This window comes from Manis javanica, chromosome 14, assembly GCF_040802235.1.
Source record: "Manis javanica isolate MJ-LG chromosome 14, MJ_LKY, whole genome shotgun sequence".
Classification (NCBI taxonomy): domain Eukaryota; kingdom Metazoa; phylum Chordata; class Mammalia; order Pholidota; family Manidae; genus Manis; species Manis javanica.
This window is the reverse complement of record NC_133169.1, coordinates 85,326,567-85,343,382: the sequence shown is the minus strand read 5'-3', so window position 1 is coordinate 85,343,382 and position 16,816 is coordinate 85,326,567. Positions and strand designations below refer to the sequence as shown.

Here is a 16,816-nt window from a genome sequence, read left to right as displayed (position 1 = left end):
TATAGAAGGGACAGCAGCGTCTGGTGAAATGAGGAACGTATCTGACGGGTCTCCGTACAAACGCCCGGAGAATGTCGATGATTTCTCTCACCATCTATGAAGTGGAGATAATTGAAGCGTCCTTTAAACGGGTGGGAGGATGAAACAAGATAAATTTTGACGAAATGTTAGAAAACACCTAGTGCTCTTAAGATTCCCAAGGGGAATAAAAATGCCTGTGGTAGTTGCCTTTTTTGGCTCAACGAACCGGTCAGAGACGGTGAAGCGGTCCGCTGGGACTGGCCCTCCGCAGCCACCGTCTCCGGGCGGGGCTTCAGGTCTCCTAGCAACAGACGCGGCCGGAGGAGCAGGCGCTCCGGTAAGTGCCCGGACAAGGGCGGACTCGGAACCTTCCGGTGCAGCCCCTAGAGGCCCAAGTGACCCAGGGGTCCCACTTCCCAACCGCGTGTGACCCTACGCGAGGTCTAGGCCCTGCGGGGCGTCCGGCATTCCTGCGGCGGGGGCGGCGCGGGGGGTCACAGCCCGCCGCCTGCCGCGGCCCCGAGCCTGCGCCCGCCCGCCTTTGGGCTGCTCCGTGGCCTCGCCACCTCGACGACCGCTCGTAGGAAAGCACAGGGCACACCTTAGACGCAGATGAGAAACCGTATTATTCAGCTACTGCTTCTAGGAAAAGATCCAGCATGTTCTAACTTCCTAAATTAATAAAATCAAGCACCTGATAATGCCGTTCTTAATCACAATTAGGTTAAATTTGGGGTGGGGGGAATGCGTGTCATTGCAGTTGATACCTGTCAAGGATCTCTTAAATTGTACCCTGAAAAGCCGGAATGGAGATATCCATGCCCCCACCTCAGATCTATGTAGAAAAAACTCTGGCCATTATCAAACCAGATATTGTTGACAAAGAGGAGGAGATAAAAGATATTATTCTCAGATCGGGATTCACCATTGTTCAGGTAACTATGGACACAATGATCGTGTTTTTTCTCTCTTTGCTCCTTATTTTTATGTTCATGTAAATGTGTTAACCCATTAATTCCATAGTAAAGATTAATTTAGGTTAATTCTTCTAAGTGTAAAAATTATATACGTTTTTAAAAGTTTTTTTTCTCACACTTTGAAAGGATATAAAATGAGAAGTGAAATTCCTTTTTCCTCCAGTTGTCCTCTCCCCCCCTTAGTCCGAGTCTCCAGAGAGAGGCAACCACTTAACACTCTGTTCTTCCAGGACTTTTCTATGCTTTGCAAACATTTTCCCCCCATAAAATTAAAATAATCTCCCTCCCCCAACTCCTTTACAAAGTTCCTCAGGTAGCATTTGGGGAATGCTGAATCTGAATCTGTCAAATTCTTCCTAATTTCTGTGTAAGATGCCCCCGTGTGAATGAGCCACAGTTTATTTACCTGGTCCTCTACTGATGTGCTTTTATTAGACTGTCGGTATTTTTTTCAGCTATTGCAAACATTTAATGTTTTAAACCTTATTCTTGTTCTGCAGTTGTTAGAGATTTGAAATGAATGTAAAATGAGTATTGTCAAAGATCGTCAAACAGAACTGAGTATTTTTAATCTTTTTTGTACTATCCTTATTTGAAATTAGTGTTTTAAAATTCTCATGTCTATACACTGTCATATTGCCTTATTTAGTGTTTTTAAAAAGAAAAAAGAAAACTTCAGTCTTCAGGAAAGATAGAGGCTGAGGGTAGGGATGGTACAAGAGAGCATAAGAATATATTTAATATAACTAGAAGACTCAGGTAAAGGTGAGCTTTTAAATAAATGTTGTTTAAGAAAACTAGGCAGCCATTTAAAAAAAGTTGCATTCAAGTATAATGTTATATACACCAGGATAAACTCTAAATGGATCTGAGACTTAAATATTAAAAGTTAAACCATATAAATTCTAGAAGAAAAGCTGGATGAATTTCTTTTTTTTCTTGGAGTGTTGCTGCCTTTTATTACTATGACTTAAGTCCAGGAGCCATACAAGAAAAGACTGATAAGACTATAAACATACGAAGCTTCTACATGACCAAATAAGCATCATAGGCAAAGTCAAAACACAAATGACAAACGTGGAAAAAAGATTTGCAATTCATATCACAGAGGGCTAATCTCTTTAATGTATGAAAAGCTCCTAGAAAAAGAAAAATTCAGTTGAAAATGGGTATAACTGTGGATGGTCACAGAAAAAAAATGCTTCTTAAACATTTGTGAATGAAACAATTTCTTAGACATCAGTGAAAAGATGCTCAGTCTTTTTTAAATTTTTAAATTTTGCTATCATTAATATACAGTTACATGAGCAACATTGTGGTTACTAGATTCCTCCCATTATCAAGTCCCCCCCACATACCCCATTACAGTCACTGCCCATCAGTGTAAGATGCCATAGAGTCACTACTTGTCTTCTCTGTGCTGTACTGCCTTCCCCGTGTCCCCCCCCCCACGTTATGCGTGCTAATCGTAATAAAAGATGCTCAGTCTTTAGGTGGGGAAAAAGCAAATTAAGATGGTACTGAAATACTATTTGGCAAAAATAAAAAGGTAAAAGGAAATTATCTATCAATATTACAGATACAGTTACCCTCTCACCCAACAGTCCTACTTTTGGGAATCCCTCCTACAACCCACATAGTATGTGAAGTAACTTATACAGGGTTTTTTTTGCAGCATTGTTAGCTTACCAGCAAAAGATCGCAAACACCCCAGCATTAGAAGATTGGTTAATAAACCCTGGTAAATCCACCAAATTGAATACCGTGCAACTAATTGTAAAGCAAAGAATGAGGGACCTCTCTGTCCTGTTATGGAAAAAAGCAAGATGCAGAACAATGTGTAGCAGCCTTTTGTGACAGAAAGTAATATATATTCATGTTTGCCAATATTTGCAAAATGAAACACTGAGATAAACATTTTTTTTTTGAGAGGGCATCTCTCATATTTATTGATCAAATGGTTGTTAACAACAATAAAATTCTGTATAGGGGGGTCAATGCTCAATGCACAATCATTAACCCATCTCAAGCCTAATTCTCGTCAGTCTCCAATCTTCTGAAGCATAACGAACAAGTTCTTACATGGTGAACGAATTCTTACATAGTGAATAAGTTCTTACATGGTGAACAGTACAAGGGCAGTCATCACAGAAACTTTCAGTTTTGATCACGCATTATGAACTATAAACAATCAGGTCAAATATGAATATTCGTTTGATTTTTGTACTTGATTTATATGTTGATCCCACATTTCTCCTATTATTATTATTATTTTTATTTTTAATAAAATGCTGAAGTGGTAGGTAGATGCAAGATAAATGTAGAAAACATAGTTTAGTGCTGTAAGAGGGCAAATGTAGATGATCAGATGATCAGGTGTGTGCCTATGGACTAAGTATTAATCCAGGCTAGACAAGGGCAGCAAGACATCCACGGATGCAGAAGATTTCTCTCAAAGCAGGGGGGGATGAGGTTCTGAGCCTTACCTCTGTTGATCCCTAATTTGAGATAAACATTTTTAATGGTTGCCTGTTGAGGGCAAGGAAGAACAGGGTGGATTAGGACAGGGATGGGAATGGGATTTTTTTCAGTCTATACCTTTTTATAGTGCTTTGAATTTCTTAACCCTGTAAGTGTATCATCCATATATTTTAGAAAAAAAAAGTATACAAATAAAGATAACCCATTTAAGTTTTTTTAAAGTCCATATTTTAAAAATAATTTTCAAAAAGCTTAATAATTAAGTAGCTAATGTTAATTATAAATTTAAAATAGTATAAACACTAATATTTAACACTTCCCTTAGCAATAAATTTCAGACCAAAGAAAGCCTTGGTATACTGTGTGCTTCTTTTTCATTTTAATTGTAAAATATGCATAAAATTTGCCATTTTAACCATTTTTAAGAGTACAGTTCAGTGACATTAAGTACATTTAACCATCACCACTATCCATCTCTAGAATTTTTTCATCATTTCAAACTGAAATACTGTTTAAACCTCCCTGTTTGCTCTTTTCCCCAGCCCCTGATAGCCTTTATTCTACTTCCCGTCTCTATGACTTTGACTAGTCGCAGTTATTGCAATACACTATTTATCCTTTGTATTGTATGTTTTTAAATTATTTAATGTAATTGGGAGTCCTTGAACTTGAGGCCTTCTTGTCCCATTTAAGGAAAACCTGAAAAATTATGTATTCTTTCAGTAGGTGGCAGTCTTTCCTTTGTTACGAAGTAATGGTTCCTTTTCCAATATTATTTAATAGCCCTGCTTCTCTTTGTGCAAATATTTATCTAAATTCCAGAAAAATTTACCTGATCTAATTTAATAACAACCAACGGAATCACTGATTTAGTATCAACTGTAGTTTAAGATTAGCCCTTTTTATGATCATGCTGCACCAGCTAGTACACCTGCAACAGGCTGCTTCCCCCACTTACCAAGGGACATGTGGCACATAAAGGCTTACATTGCGACAGATGAAAGTTTTATTTTTTAGCCCAGCAATAAAAAAACTCCATACTGATATGTATAAGAATCACAAATACTGGCATGTCTTAATTTTAAATAATAGAATCAAGGATTATATTAAATCAGGTGCTGTTGTAAATTCTCAAAACTAATCTATTTCTTGACAATATGAATTTCAATATAAGAGTAGATATCAGCACTTGTTTTAGATCATTAAATTTAAAAACTCAGAAGGCTAAAACTAGGTGAAGTTGCTCGTCCTTGACTGATGGGAATGTTTGCCCAGTAGACCCTGTTCACAGCAGAGCTGACCCACCCAGGTTAAACATCTTCCCAAGCTTTTTGCTCTGGGCAGTTTAGATCTCTGGCTACAAACCAAGCAATTTTGCCAAGTTTATACAACCTGAGGACACATAGTTTGGGAAGGGGCTTTAAGAGGTAGGTCATTTGATAAAATTCACACCGTCCTCTCAGGAAAATCTAACCCATTTTCGACAGATGGATTTCTATGCATGAAGATTTTTAGCCTTCACCTAGTGACTTAGTCTCCATGTTTTATCATCCTTACTCCTTCAAGAAGTCTTCCTGGATGTCTGCTTTGAATCCTTCTATTATATTTTGAGCCTTTTCCTTTATGATCCACTTTTAGTGGAATGAAAAACAATAGTAATGGGTGATTTTTAAAGAACACTCAAATAGTTGCCGTTAGGGAAGAATTATGCTTTCCAAATGGAAGAATGACTGACTCAGCTTCTGAATTTTTAAATTTAACGATTCATTTGTAAAGTGTCTCCTTTGTGAAGAAAATAGCATTTATTTGTCCTAAACATTTCATATACCTTAAAATTGAGAAACAATGCCAATTTATTTTTTCTTAAGGTCACAGTGAATTAATATATTTATCGTGGAACCAGAATAAAAAATACACAACTTTCTCTTTCAAATGGAAAGCTTGTTTACTGCGTCCTTACACTGCATGTTATTTCTAAATGCCATAATGAGACCAGGTTCCTAAAATAATGTAGGAAAATTTCACAATAAATAGGAAAGTATCACAAATACATAAAGTTGAATTTGGAATATTCTAGAGTCCAATTTTGTGACTTTACTGTATACAAAATATAAGCCAAGTATTGATGATTGGAGTGTTTTTATCTTAGAAGGTGATGTGATGAATTTGTCATTAACAAACCCTATGCTGAAGGAGGCTGCCAAATAGGAATAGTGTTTCTGAAGTAGGTCAAATAGTTCTCACAATTTTATTTACAGCCTACATTTAACTTTCTTATCTCACCCTTTCTTCATGATACAAAAATAAATTTCAAAATTTTGAGCAGATTGGTACTAATTTCAAGTTATTAATGACTTAATGAGGTATTTTTGAACTGTCATTTTAAATGCTCTTGTTGACTTTGTTTCTCTTATAGAGAAGAAAACTACGTCTCAGTCCTGAGCACTGTAGTAACTTTTATGTGGAACAGTATGGAAAAATGTTTTTCCCCAATTTAACAGCTTACATGAGTTCCGGACCCCTTGTTGCCATGATATTAGCTAGACATAAAGCCATTTCGCACTGGAAAGAACTTTTGGGACCAAGTAACAGCATAGTAGCTAAGGAGACCCACCCAGACAGGTAACTTTTCTCGGGGGTAAAAATGGAAATCCAGTTATAAGAATGAAAGAAAAATATTCTGATTTCGTTGTAATAGGAATTTCCTTTCATTTGGAAGTTTTCCTAAATCTTCTGTTTGTTTTTTAGTTGGGGACGATCCATTTTATGTTTTCATCATTTAAATGTCTATCTTAATACCAAATGTCACATAAGGCCTCAGATAATATCTGATTTATGGTTGATGAGATTTACTGTACTCTCATCCTTGAATTAAGCTGCCCCGGAAGTTGGATTTCTGCTGGGAAAGTTGGTATGGTATTTTAAAACAATATTGGTAATACAGGACCAGAAATCCAGATTCTCTGTCATTAATGTCTTGAAACCAAGGGACAGTGAGTTCTTTTTTTTTTTTTTTTGGTATCACTAATCTACAATTACATGAGCAACATTACGTTACTAGACTCCTCACATCATCAAGTTCCCGCCACATACCCTGTTACAGTCACTGGGACAGGAGTTCTTGCACTTTTGGATATGCATTGCTTTTTCACTTCTCACAAAACAACACCTTGTTTTCACCCAGAGGCTTCTATTTTCCCAGTGTATCCCTCCTGCAGATTTGAATATATTTGACCCTCATCTAGAGATTTAGACTTAAATTCAAAATAGATTAAAACCTCCATATGTGAGAAGTGTGGCAATGCTTCTGTAAAATCCCTAAGTAGAATGCATATGTAAAAAATAAGGAAAGGATGTGAAATTGGATGGGTCATCATCTCTAACTTGCTTTTAGTTTAAGGGCAATTTATGGCACAGATGACCTGAGGAATGCACTTCATGGAAGTAATGATTTTGCTGCAGCAGAAAGAGAAATTCGATTCATGTTTCCTGAAGGTGAGCTATGATGAGTAAGTAGTCAGTCAATTGCGTCTCTTTATTGTTTGCCTTTTATTTTGGGGTGTAGCTGGGAAGGGAGACAACAGGGCTTTTCTCCAATGTATTTTGTCATTTTCAAGGTAGTAGTTACTTAAACATTTGAAACTTTAGATTTAGTCCTACTAGTGAAATAGACTTTTTCTCTTTAGCTTTTAACTAAATAGGATAAAAACTCACTTTATCTTAAATAGAAGATATATTTGGAAGCTCTTCTTACTCATAGGGTTATATCTCTAAAATGTTTAGATTGCCTTTGGTTTGACCTATTAATTAATTCTCTAGACATGAGTTTAAGAGCTATAGTTAGACATTTGAGAAGCAGCATTTGTAGGATGAATGTAAATTACTAGTAACCTTCCACACTACAGATCTTTTGTTGTGGGGATGTGGAGTTCTTTGGAGTACTCAGAGTTTGTGGTATCCCTCCTGCTTAGCGGTCAGCCAAGAGCTATGTGCAAAACTGTATGATGAGTCTCTAAAGTAAGTTATAAGGATATTCAAAGACATGTTCCTAATGCTTGAAAAAAGTAGTGCTCTTTCCCCTTTTAATAGGGATGACTAATTCAAAGCTTTGGTATATTGCATTCTTTCAACAAATGTATCAAGATACCTATTATGTGCCAGAAATACAAAGATGATTAAGATGTCCCTGCTTTCAAGATGATATTTTTAAAGTCTATATCTATAAAAACATATATAATGTCTAAATTATACATGTCATTAAAAAGCTTTAAAAAGTACAATGAAATCTCATCCATGTAAGAAACATGAAAACACTCTATTTTATCATTAATTGATCCAGCCCTAGTTGCTACAAAAAATCAATGGCTAGCAGAAAAAGACAAAGTAGAAACAATCCAAAAATAAAGTTAAGTAAACATTTTGTTCATAATAGCATTAAAAAGAGAGATTTAGGAAAAAATTTAACAAAAGAAGTACAATTCTTATGCTCTGAAAATCACAAAACATTGCTGAAGGAAATTTAAGGATGTCTAAATAAACAGACATCCCATGTTTAAGAATCAGAAGAGTCAATATTGTCAGGGTGGCCGTTCTCTCCAAATTGATCAGTAAATTTAATGCAGTCTCTATCGAAAGTCCATTCATGCTTTTATGTAGAAATTTGACAAGCCAATTCTAAAATTTGTTTGGAATTACAAGGAATCTAGAAGAGATGAAACAAGTTTGAAAAAGAACAAAGTTAGAGGACTTCCACTAACGTAATTTCAAAACTTACTATAAAGCTGCAATAATTAAGACAATATGGTACTAGACATATAGATCAATGGGACAGAGTTAAGAATCTATAAATAAATCCTTACATTTATGGTCGATTATTTGCAACACAGGTGCCTAGACAATCTGATGGGGAAAGGATGGTGCTTTCCATCAATCCAACAAATGTTGCTGATTCAATTAGATACACATATGCAAAAAAATAAAACTTAGACTCTGTTTCACACTACACACAAAATTTAATTTACCATGGATCATAGGCCTAAACACAGAAGTATGAAACATCTAGATGAAAACAGAAAATCTTCATAATTTTGAATTGGACAATGGGTTTTTATATATGACATCAAAAACATGACCCGCAAAAGAGAGTATTGATAAATTGGACTACATCAAAATTAAAAGCTCTTGTGTTTCAAAGTCATCAAGAGTATGAAAAGGTAAGCCACAGACTGGGAGAAAATATTTGCAAATCATATATCAGATAAAGGACTTGTATCCAGAACACATAAAGAACTCTTATAACTCCATAAGAAGACCACCCAATTAAAAACAAGCAAAAGATTTGAGTAGACATTTCACAGAAGATATATGAATGACTAATAAACACATGAAGAATTGCTCTACATAGTTACTGAGGAAATACAGATTAAAACCACAATGAGATACTACTACATACCCACTAGAACGGCTGTAATCAATGGCAAGGATATAGAGATACTGGGATCCTCATACATTATTGTAAAATGATACAGCCACTTTGGAAAACAGTTTGGTGATTTTCTAAAATGTTAGTCATGTACTTACCATGTAAATTCACTAGCGATTCCACTCAGTAGAGTCTACCCACCCAAGAGAAATGTAAACATACATCTACATAAATACACATGTGAATGCTCATAGCATCATTTAATGTAACCCACAACTGGAAACAATACAATTTGTCCATCAATAGATAACATTTAGTACAGCCATACACTGGAACACTACTAAGGAATTAAAAGGAATCACCTGCCAATACATGCTACAATATGGGTGAACCTCAAAACACTATGCTAAATGAAAGAATCCAGGCACAAAAAGTCACATATGATCCATTTATAGTAAATGTCCAGAAAAGGGACATTTTTAGGGCCAGAAAGAAGCTCAGTGGTTGCCAAGAGCTAGGGGTGGGAATAGGAGGGGGACATTGCAAACTGGCACAAGAAAACATTTTTGGGACTTGTGGAAGTGTTCTAAAACTGGATTGTGGTGATTTTTTGCACAAGATTTATTAAAAATCATTTGTATACATCACTAGGTGAATTTTATGATATGTGAATTATACCTCAATAAAACTGCTTTTTAGAATATAAATTTTTAAAAAGTGGATGAAGTCCCTACTCCTGTGGAGTTTACAATCTAGTGTTCCAAATAATTGTATAGTTATTGTGTGGCAAGTGCTATATAAGGCAATTAGAAGGTATCATGAGAGGTTATAATAAGAAAGGCCTAGCTGAAGAAATGATAGTTTTGCTGACATCCAAGCAATAATTAATGGTTCACCAGAGTAAAGGGAAGAACATTCTAGCAGAAGGAACAGCATGTGTGCTGAAGTCATGAGCAGGAAAGGACATAGCCCATTCTATAAACAAAAAGTATTGGAGTTGGGAGGGAAAGAGAAATGTAAGATGAGGTTGGAGAGAGAACGATTGCCTGGTAGTCTTGTGGGCCATGGGGGGGAGTGCTCCCTTGACTAAGAGCAGTGAGGAGCGAGTGGAGCATCTTAAGGATGGGAGTGACATAATCACATTTTCATTTTTAAAATACTACAAAGGGCCTGGGCATAGAGAACAGTGAACATGATACATGTTTTTCACTTTCATGGAACTTTCAGAGTAGAAGTGAGAGATGGCAGAAATATTTATATAACCACAACAAAATTATAGTGATGAATGCAATGAAGGGTGCTATAATGGAATGAATAGGACAGGAACCTTTGATCCAAGACATGAGAGATTTCTCCCAGATTTCCCTGCATCCTGGCAAAGAACGCCCCCATTGTTAGTCCTTGTCTCATGGAGACTGAGCCTGTATGTCTGTCACACAGAAATCTATCCTCCCAATCATCCTTTCCTTGAGCCAGTGAGGATTTAGGTCTGAACACATGAGATCAGTAACTTCACTATCTCAGCTTTATTAAAAGTAGCAAATTGATAAGAGATAAACCTCAAAACACTAAGACTTACAAAATACATTCTTGTGTAGCTTTAATTGTATTGCAAATCTGGTTTACTTGTATAGTGTTCAAACAAGGCTGAAAAGGATAAATTTCCCTAAGTCTTACATGATTTATTTAAAAATCTGAAAAATAAGACCAGAAATATTAAAGCATATTATATATAGAAAAGTTGATTTTGTGTGTGTATTCAGTCTATAACAAATACGTATTTTTCCCTGTTGTATCTGTACCATTTTGCAAAGTGCTCACCATTTTGTTGGCAGGAATTAATTTTTGTAATGAATCAAGGTCCCAGATTTTACATGTTCATTCATATTTTTCTTCTTAATATAATATACTTAATCTATTATTTACTACCAAAATGGAAATGCAGAAAAGGATATAGTTGAAAACATAATCAGAATCTTATACATGATCACTACTAGCATTTTGACGTTCTTGCCAATCTTATGTAATCTTATTTCTCTGAATGTGTGTGCTTGTGTGTTTTTGAACAAACTCTAATGCTATATATCTAGTTATTTTCTTTAAAAAGAAAAATACTTTATTTCTCATTCCATTAAAAATTTCTTTCAGGGTATGCTTTATGATGACTGTATAATATTTCCTTATTGATGCTAGCTTTAATGGGAATACATTTGTCTTTGCAGTGATTGTTGAGCCCATTCCAGTTGGACAGGCTGCTAAGGACTATTTAAATCTATATGTAACACCAACTCTGCTTGAAGGACTCACAGCACTTTGTAAGCAAAAACCAGCAGATCCTTTGGTAAGAGATCTTTTTATTTAAAAAAATACTGTGTGTAGTTTTCATACTTAAAACATTGTATTCTTTGAAACAGTAAAAGTATTGAGAGCTGTTTTTAAAAACTAATTCATGTACATTTTAGATTCTTATGTATAATTTGTTTACTTTCTTGCTGTGTTTTAACTTTTAAAAAACATTGTCTCTTAGTACATTTTTAATTATTGCATCCTTCAATTGCTAAGCACTGTTTTTGTGTATGATTTATATAATCAGGTGGTGAGATGAGATAATACTTGAATTTTGTTCATTGTTTTTATTTCCCATTATATCTAGTTTTTAAAATAGAAAACATTTATTCACATCCCTAGATGACTCAGCATTGCTCAGTCAGGTGGAGGAACGGTTGAGGAGGAGGAAGCGGGACTGTTGTCCAGGGCCACGTGTCACGCTGGGCTCTTCTCTACCCATCTGAAGAGCCTCACAGATAATCAGGGAAGGTTATTTTAATACCAGTCCCACAAAAACAGTATCTCTAGCCTCTGTTACTATTCTTAAAGGGAATCTACTTTGGAAGACAAAAGATTTAATCTCTCTTACTAACTTTGTCATTTTTTTTTTTTTTTGGTATCACTAATCTACAATTACACAAGCAACATCATGTTTACTAGACTCCCCATCATCAAGTCCCCCCCACAAACCCCATTACAGTCACTGTCCATCAGCGTAGTAAGATGCTATAGAATCACTACGTGTCTTCTCTGTGTTGTACGGCCCTCCCCGTGTCCCCCCTCTACAGTATATGTACTAATCGTAATGCCCCCTTTTTCCCCCTTATCCCTCCCTTCCCACCCACCCTCCCCAGTCCCTTTCTCTTTGGTAACTGTTAGTCCATTCTTGGGTTCTGTGAGTCTGCTGCTGTTCTAACTTTGTCACTTTTACCAAAGAAGAAAAGATAGGTCATTTCTCTAACAGTCTTTTTCATTGTGAAAATAATACATTTTATTTAATAAGAAACCTCAAACTACTGAAAAATGTAAAGAAGAGAAGAAAAAGATACCTCTGGTTCCATTTTCTAAACATGGTTTCTAAAGTCATCCTGCTTGGGTTCAACTCTGACTCCAGAAACTTAACCTCTCTCTGAGTTCCTCTATTCTCATAAGTAAAATTCAGATATTAGTACCTAGCTATCTAGGAGCGGTATTGTTAGGATTAAATGTATAAATGCATGTGATATTCTTAGTCAAGGCATCTGATGCATTAAGTTCTCAAGTATTAGCTGCTATTACTGCATTTTTCCTAGTCCTTTTTTTTTTCTTTGCTCAGGTTTTATTTTTTATTTGACTAGATATAAACATATATCCTGTAAATATATTACTATATTTACTTTATTCTTTTGCTGTTGTAGCTGTTTGCTATTATAAATACTGTAACAAAAAACATCTTTGAGTATAAAGTTTTTCATACATTCATATTATTTCATTTGAAAAGAGATCAAAAAGTAGAATTATAATTCAAAACATGAAATTTAAAGTTTTCGGTCCTTTATTTTTTAATTAAATTTTTAAAAAGTAATTTCAAATATGGTATAAAATTCAAAAGTTATGAAAGGATGTATAGTGAAAAGTAACTGTCCTCCCGGTCCTGCTCCTCAGCCATCCAGTTGTACTACCTGGAGTCAATCACTGTTACCAGCCTCTAGTATATAATATCTATGGCCTTTCAAAGAAAATCTGTGCACATGTAAACCTGTATATTTATATGTAGTTAAAAATGTAGATATACAAATGCTAGCTACTAAGCACACTATTTGAAACTTTTTTACCTTATTTACTTAATATACATTATAAATTATTAAATAGCACCACACAAAAAATTGCCCCATTTTAAAAGAACAGCTTATAGCATTATGTTGTCTGGATATTCTAGTTTATTAGTTACATATAGGTGATTGTTTAGGTTGTTTCCACTCCTTTGTTACTACAAACTGCTACAGTGAATGTCCTCATTCATATGTCAGTGTACCATAGATCAGGATAAATTATAGAATATCTACAGAATAAATTCCTACAAATGGAAATAGTCAAAAAGAATGTTATTTTGATATTTGTGATATGTATGGTTTTAATTTGGATAAATCTTGCCAAATTACATGTTTTAGTGGTCATACCATTTATTACTCTGATCAAAAATTAATGAGAGTACATGATGATTCTTTAAGCTTTGTGTTTTTCGCCAGTCGAATAGGTGAAAAGTCTCTCATTGTTAAATCTGTATTTCTTTTGTTAGAATTTTGTGTTAAAACCATTCGTATTTCCTTCTCTGTGAACGTCCTACTCATGCCCTGTGTCCATTCTTGGCGGGGATGGGGTGGGTTCTAGATGTTTTCCTTATTGCGTCGAAACTCTGTTTAGGAAATCAACCTTTTGTGGTTTACTAGATTTTTCACAATTTATCACTTATAAATTATTTTCCTGATAAATTTTAATTTTAATGCAGCTGAATTTCCTGAGCTCTTTTATGGCTTCGGGTTTTTGGTGATATTTAAAGAAGGTTTTCTGCTGTAAGATTATAAATAACATTCTCCGGTGTTGCCTTTTACTACTTTTTATGTTTCCCTTCTTTTGTATATGTATCTTTGATCATCTGGAATTCATTTTGCTCTAGGGAGTGAGGCAGGGAACCACATTTTATTTTGTTTTCTACTTGGTTACTGAACTGACCCAAAGCATTTATTGAATGATCCACATCATTTTCCTCACAGATTTAAGATTCCACTGTCAACACATACTCAGTCTCTGCAGGCATTTGCTTGCTTTCTTTTCTTTCTTCCTCTCTCTTCCTTCTTCCCTATCTTCCTTTCTTATTTATAATGTCTGTTTATTTGCAAATACCACACTGCTTCAATTATTGTAGCTTTATATTTTAAAAACTAGGTAGTTTTAAACCTCCCAATTATTATTCTTTTACAGAAATTTCTTGACTTTTTTTTCCATTTTCATTTCTAATGGAAATATTTTCAGGTAACAATACATACACAGTCACAAAGCTTTCTTAAAAGGGCATGCCACTTTACACTAATCACCAATATATAATTCTCATGCCACTCCATCCATTAGTATTAGACGTAAGTTAAAAACACTGGAATGGGAGTTGAACTAATTTGATACCAGGCAAAATAGACAAAAGATGATATTTCATTGGTTTTAACTTCAGTGTATATATTACTGGTGAAGTTAAACATTTTCCCTGATATTTAGCTGTATTTCTTCCCTTGTGAATTACCTATTTATCTTTTGTCCACTTATCTTTAGAGTTTTGTAAGATTTCTTTATATATTAGTTACACTAACCTTTGATCATATTTGCTACAAAAATATTTCCCTTTTTAACTTTCAGTTTTGCCCTTTAAATAAAATCAAGTCAACTTTGATTTTTTTCCTTATTGTGAGTTTTCCTTAACCATCTAAGTTTGGAAAGTCCCATCCCACTAAAAGTTATGCTGAATATTCACTTTCATTTTCTTCTACATTTTTTATATTTAATTTTCCCATAATCTGGAATTTATTTTTATATATAACACAAAATGAAGATGTAAATTGATTTTTTTTTCTACCAGTTGTCTTTATAGATTGATTTATGAAGCCTCATTTATCACATATTAAATTCTGTATCTGGGCATCTTTTCTGTTACATGAATCTGTATATTCCAAGAACAGTACCATAAGTTGCTTTTCTTGTGCTTATTGGCCATTTGTATATTTTCTTTGGAGAATGTCTATTTAAATTAAAATTCTTTGCCCATTTTTAGTTATTTTTTGTTGAGTTGTAGGAGTTCTGTGTTTGTTGTAGATATTAAAACCTTGTAGATAGATAATTTCAAATATTTTTTCCCCTTCTGTAGGTTGTTTTTTTGTTTTCCTGATAATGTCCTTCAATGCACAAAAGTTTTACAATGTTGATGAACTCTACCTTCTCTACTTGCTTATGCTTTTGGTTCATACATAAGAATCCGTTGTGAAATTCAAGGTCATGAAGATTTACTCCTATGTGTTTTTAAAAATTTTAATGGTTTCAGTTCTTATATTTAGGTTGTTGATCCATTTCAAATTAATTTTTGTATATGGCGTGGGTTAGGAGTCCAACTTCATTCTTTCTCATATGGAAATCTAGTTACCTGGTACAATCTGTTGAAGAGACTACACCTTCTCCATTGAATGTCCTTAGTAGCATCATCAAAAATCAAATGGCCATATATGTATGGGTTTATTTCCAGACTTTTAATTCTATTCCATTGTTCTATATGTCTATCCAGTATGCCACTGTTTTGATTATTGTAGCTTTGCAGACAATTTTTAAATCAAATTAAAACTTCTTTATGATTCTATTCAGAGCCCTTTGAAATTCCATATGAAGTTGAGGATTGACTTTTCTATTTATACAAAAACAACTGTTGGAAATTTGATAGGGGTTGTGATGAATCTGTAGATTGTTTTGGGTAGTAGTGACATCGTAACATTTAACATTGTTACAAGTCTTTCTATCCATGAATATGGGCTGTCTTACCATTTATTTAGGACTTTTAAGTTTCTTTTCAGCAGTATTTTATGGTTTTCAGTATACGAGTTGGTTAAATTTATTCCGAGTTTTTCTCGTCAATGCTATTATAAATCAAAGTGATTTCTTTTTTTCCTTTTTGGACTATTCATTGCTGGTATATAGAAACACAGATGATTTTTGTGTGTTAACCTTATAACCTTCAACTTTGTCATATTCATTTATTAGCTCTAGTACTTTCTTGTGGATTCTTTGGGATTTTCTATATATAGGATCATGTATCTGTGAAAAAAGATAGTTTTACTTATTCCTTCCCATTTGAATCTATACTTGACTATCTTGCCATAATGTAAAACTGAGTGCTTCAGTTTTTAATGGTCATTTTCTCATTCTTAAGGTGATTTTGAAAACTGTTTTAATTGGTATAGTATTATTTATAGTATATATTTATAGTACATGTTTATTATTTATAGTATATATTTAAATGTTTAATAACTTAAGGCTTTTTTTTTCTTTTTTCCATAGATTTGGATAGCTGATTGGTTACTGAAAAATAATCCCAACAAACCTAAACTTCGTCACCATCCAATTGCAGAAGAACCATATTAAAATAAAGTCTCTCAGAGGACAAATTATGAACTATCTTATTATAAAAGTCATGCATCTACTAAAAAAAACAAACATGATTGCTAAAGGTTTAAGTAACTACACGTGAAATAAATTATTTCTTAAAAATAAAATTTAAGAGGCTAACTGTGTTTTGTGCAGCAGGTAACATTATCTAAGGTAAAATGTAGGTTTAGGGTATGATTTTTTTCTAATAAAATTATATTTACTTGGAAGCATTTATAATGTCAATGAAACAACTATACCTTTATTTTTGCTATTAGAGTGGTATTCAAAGTGAGTATTAGATGAGATGGAAAATTTATTGTCTTGGAAGGTAAGGATTGTTAACTGAAGAAAGCGTGTTATAAAGCAGTATGTACAGTGAGATCTCACTTTGATTAAAAAATACATATATGTGTGTGTGCACATGTAG

General features: G+C 34.2%; 1 protein-coding gene across 2 annotated transcripts; it reads left to right on the top strand.

The window, feature by feature from the left end:
* Positions 1–226: 226 nt before the first annotated feature.
* Positions 227–16,514, top strand: NME5 (NME/NM23 family member 5). 2 transcript variants are annotated; one of them, XM_017681329.3, is made up of 6 exons: positions 227–358; positions 782–956; positions 5,896–6,101; positions 6,874–6,974; positions 11,124–11,242; positions 16,300–16,514. In XM_017681329.3, exons 2-6 carry the CDS (start codon positions 828–830, stop codon positions 16,381–16,383), a joined length of 639 nt encoding a protein of 212 aa, XP_017536818.2. In that variant the 5' UTR covers positions 227–358; positions 782–827; the 3' UTR covers positions 16,384–16,514. The 2 variants fall into 2 exon arrangements, with proteins under 2 accessions (XP_017536818.2, XP_017536819.2); XM_017681330.3 differs by lacking the exon at positions 227–358 and having other exon boundaries at positions 365–956.
* Positions 16,515–16,816: the final 302 nt, after the last annotated feature.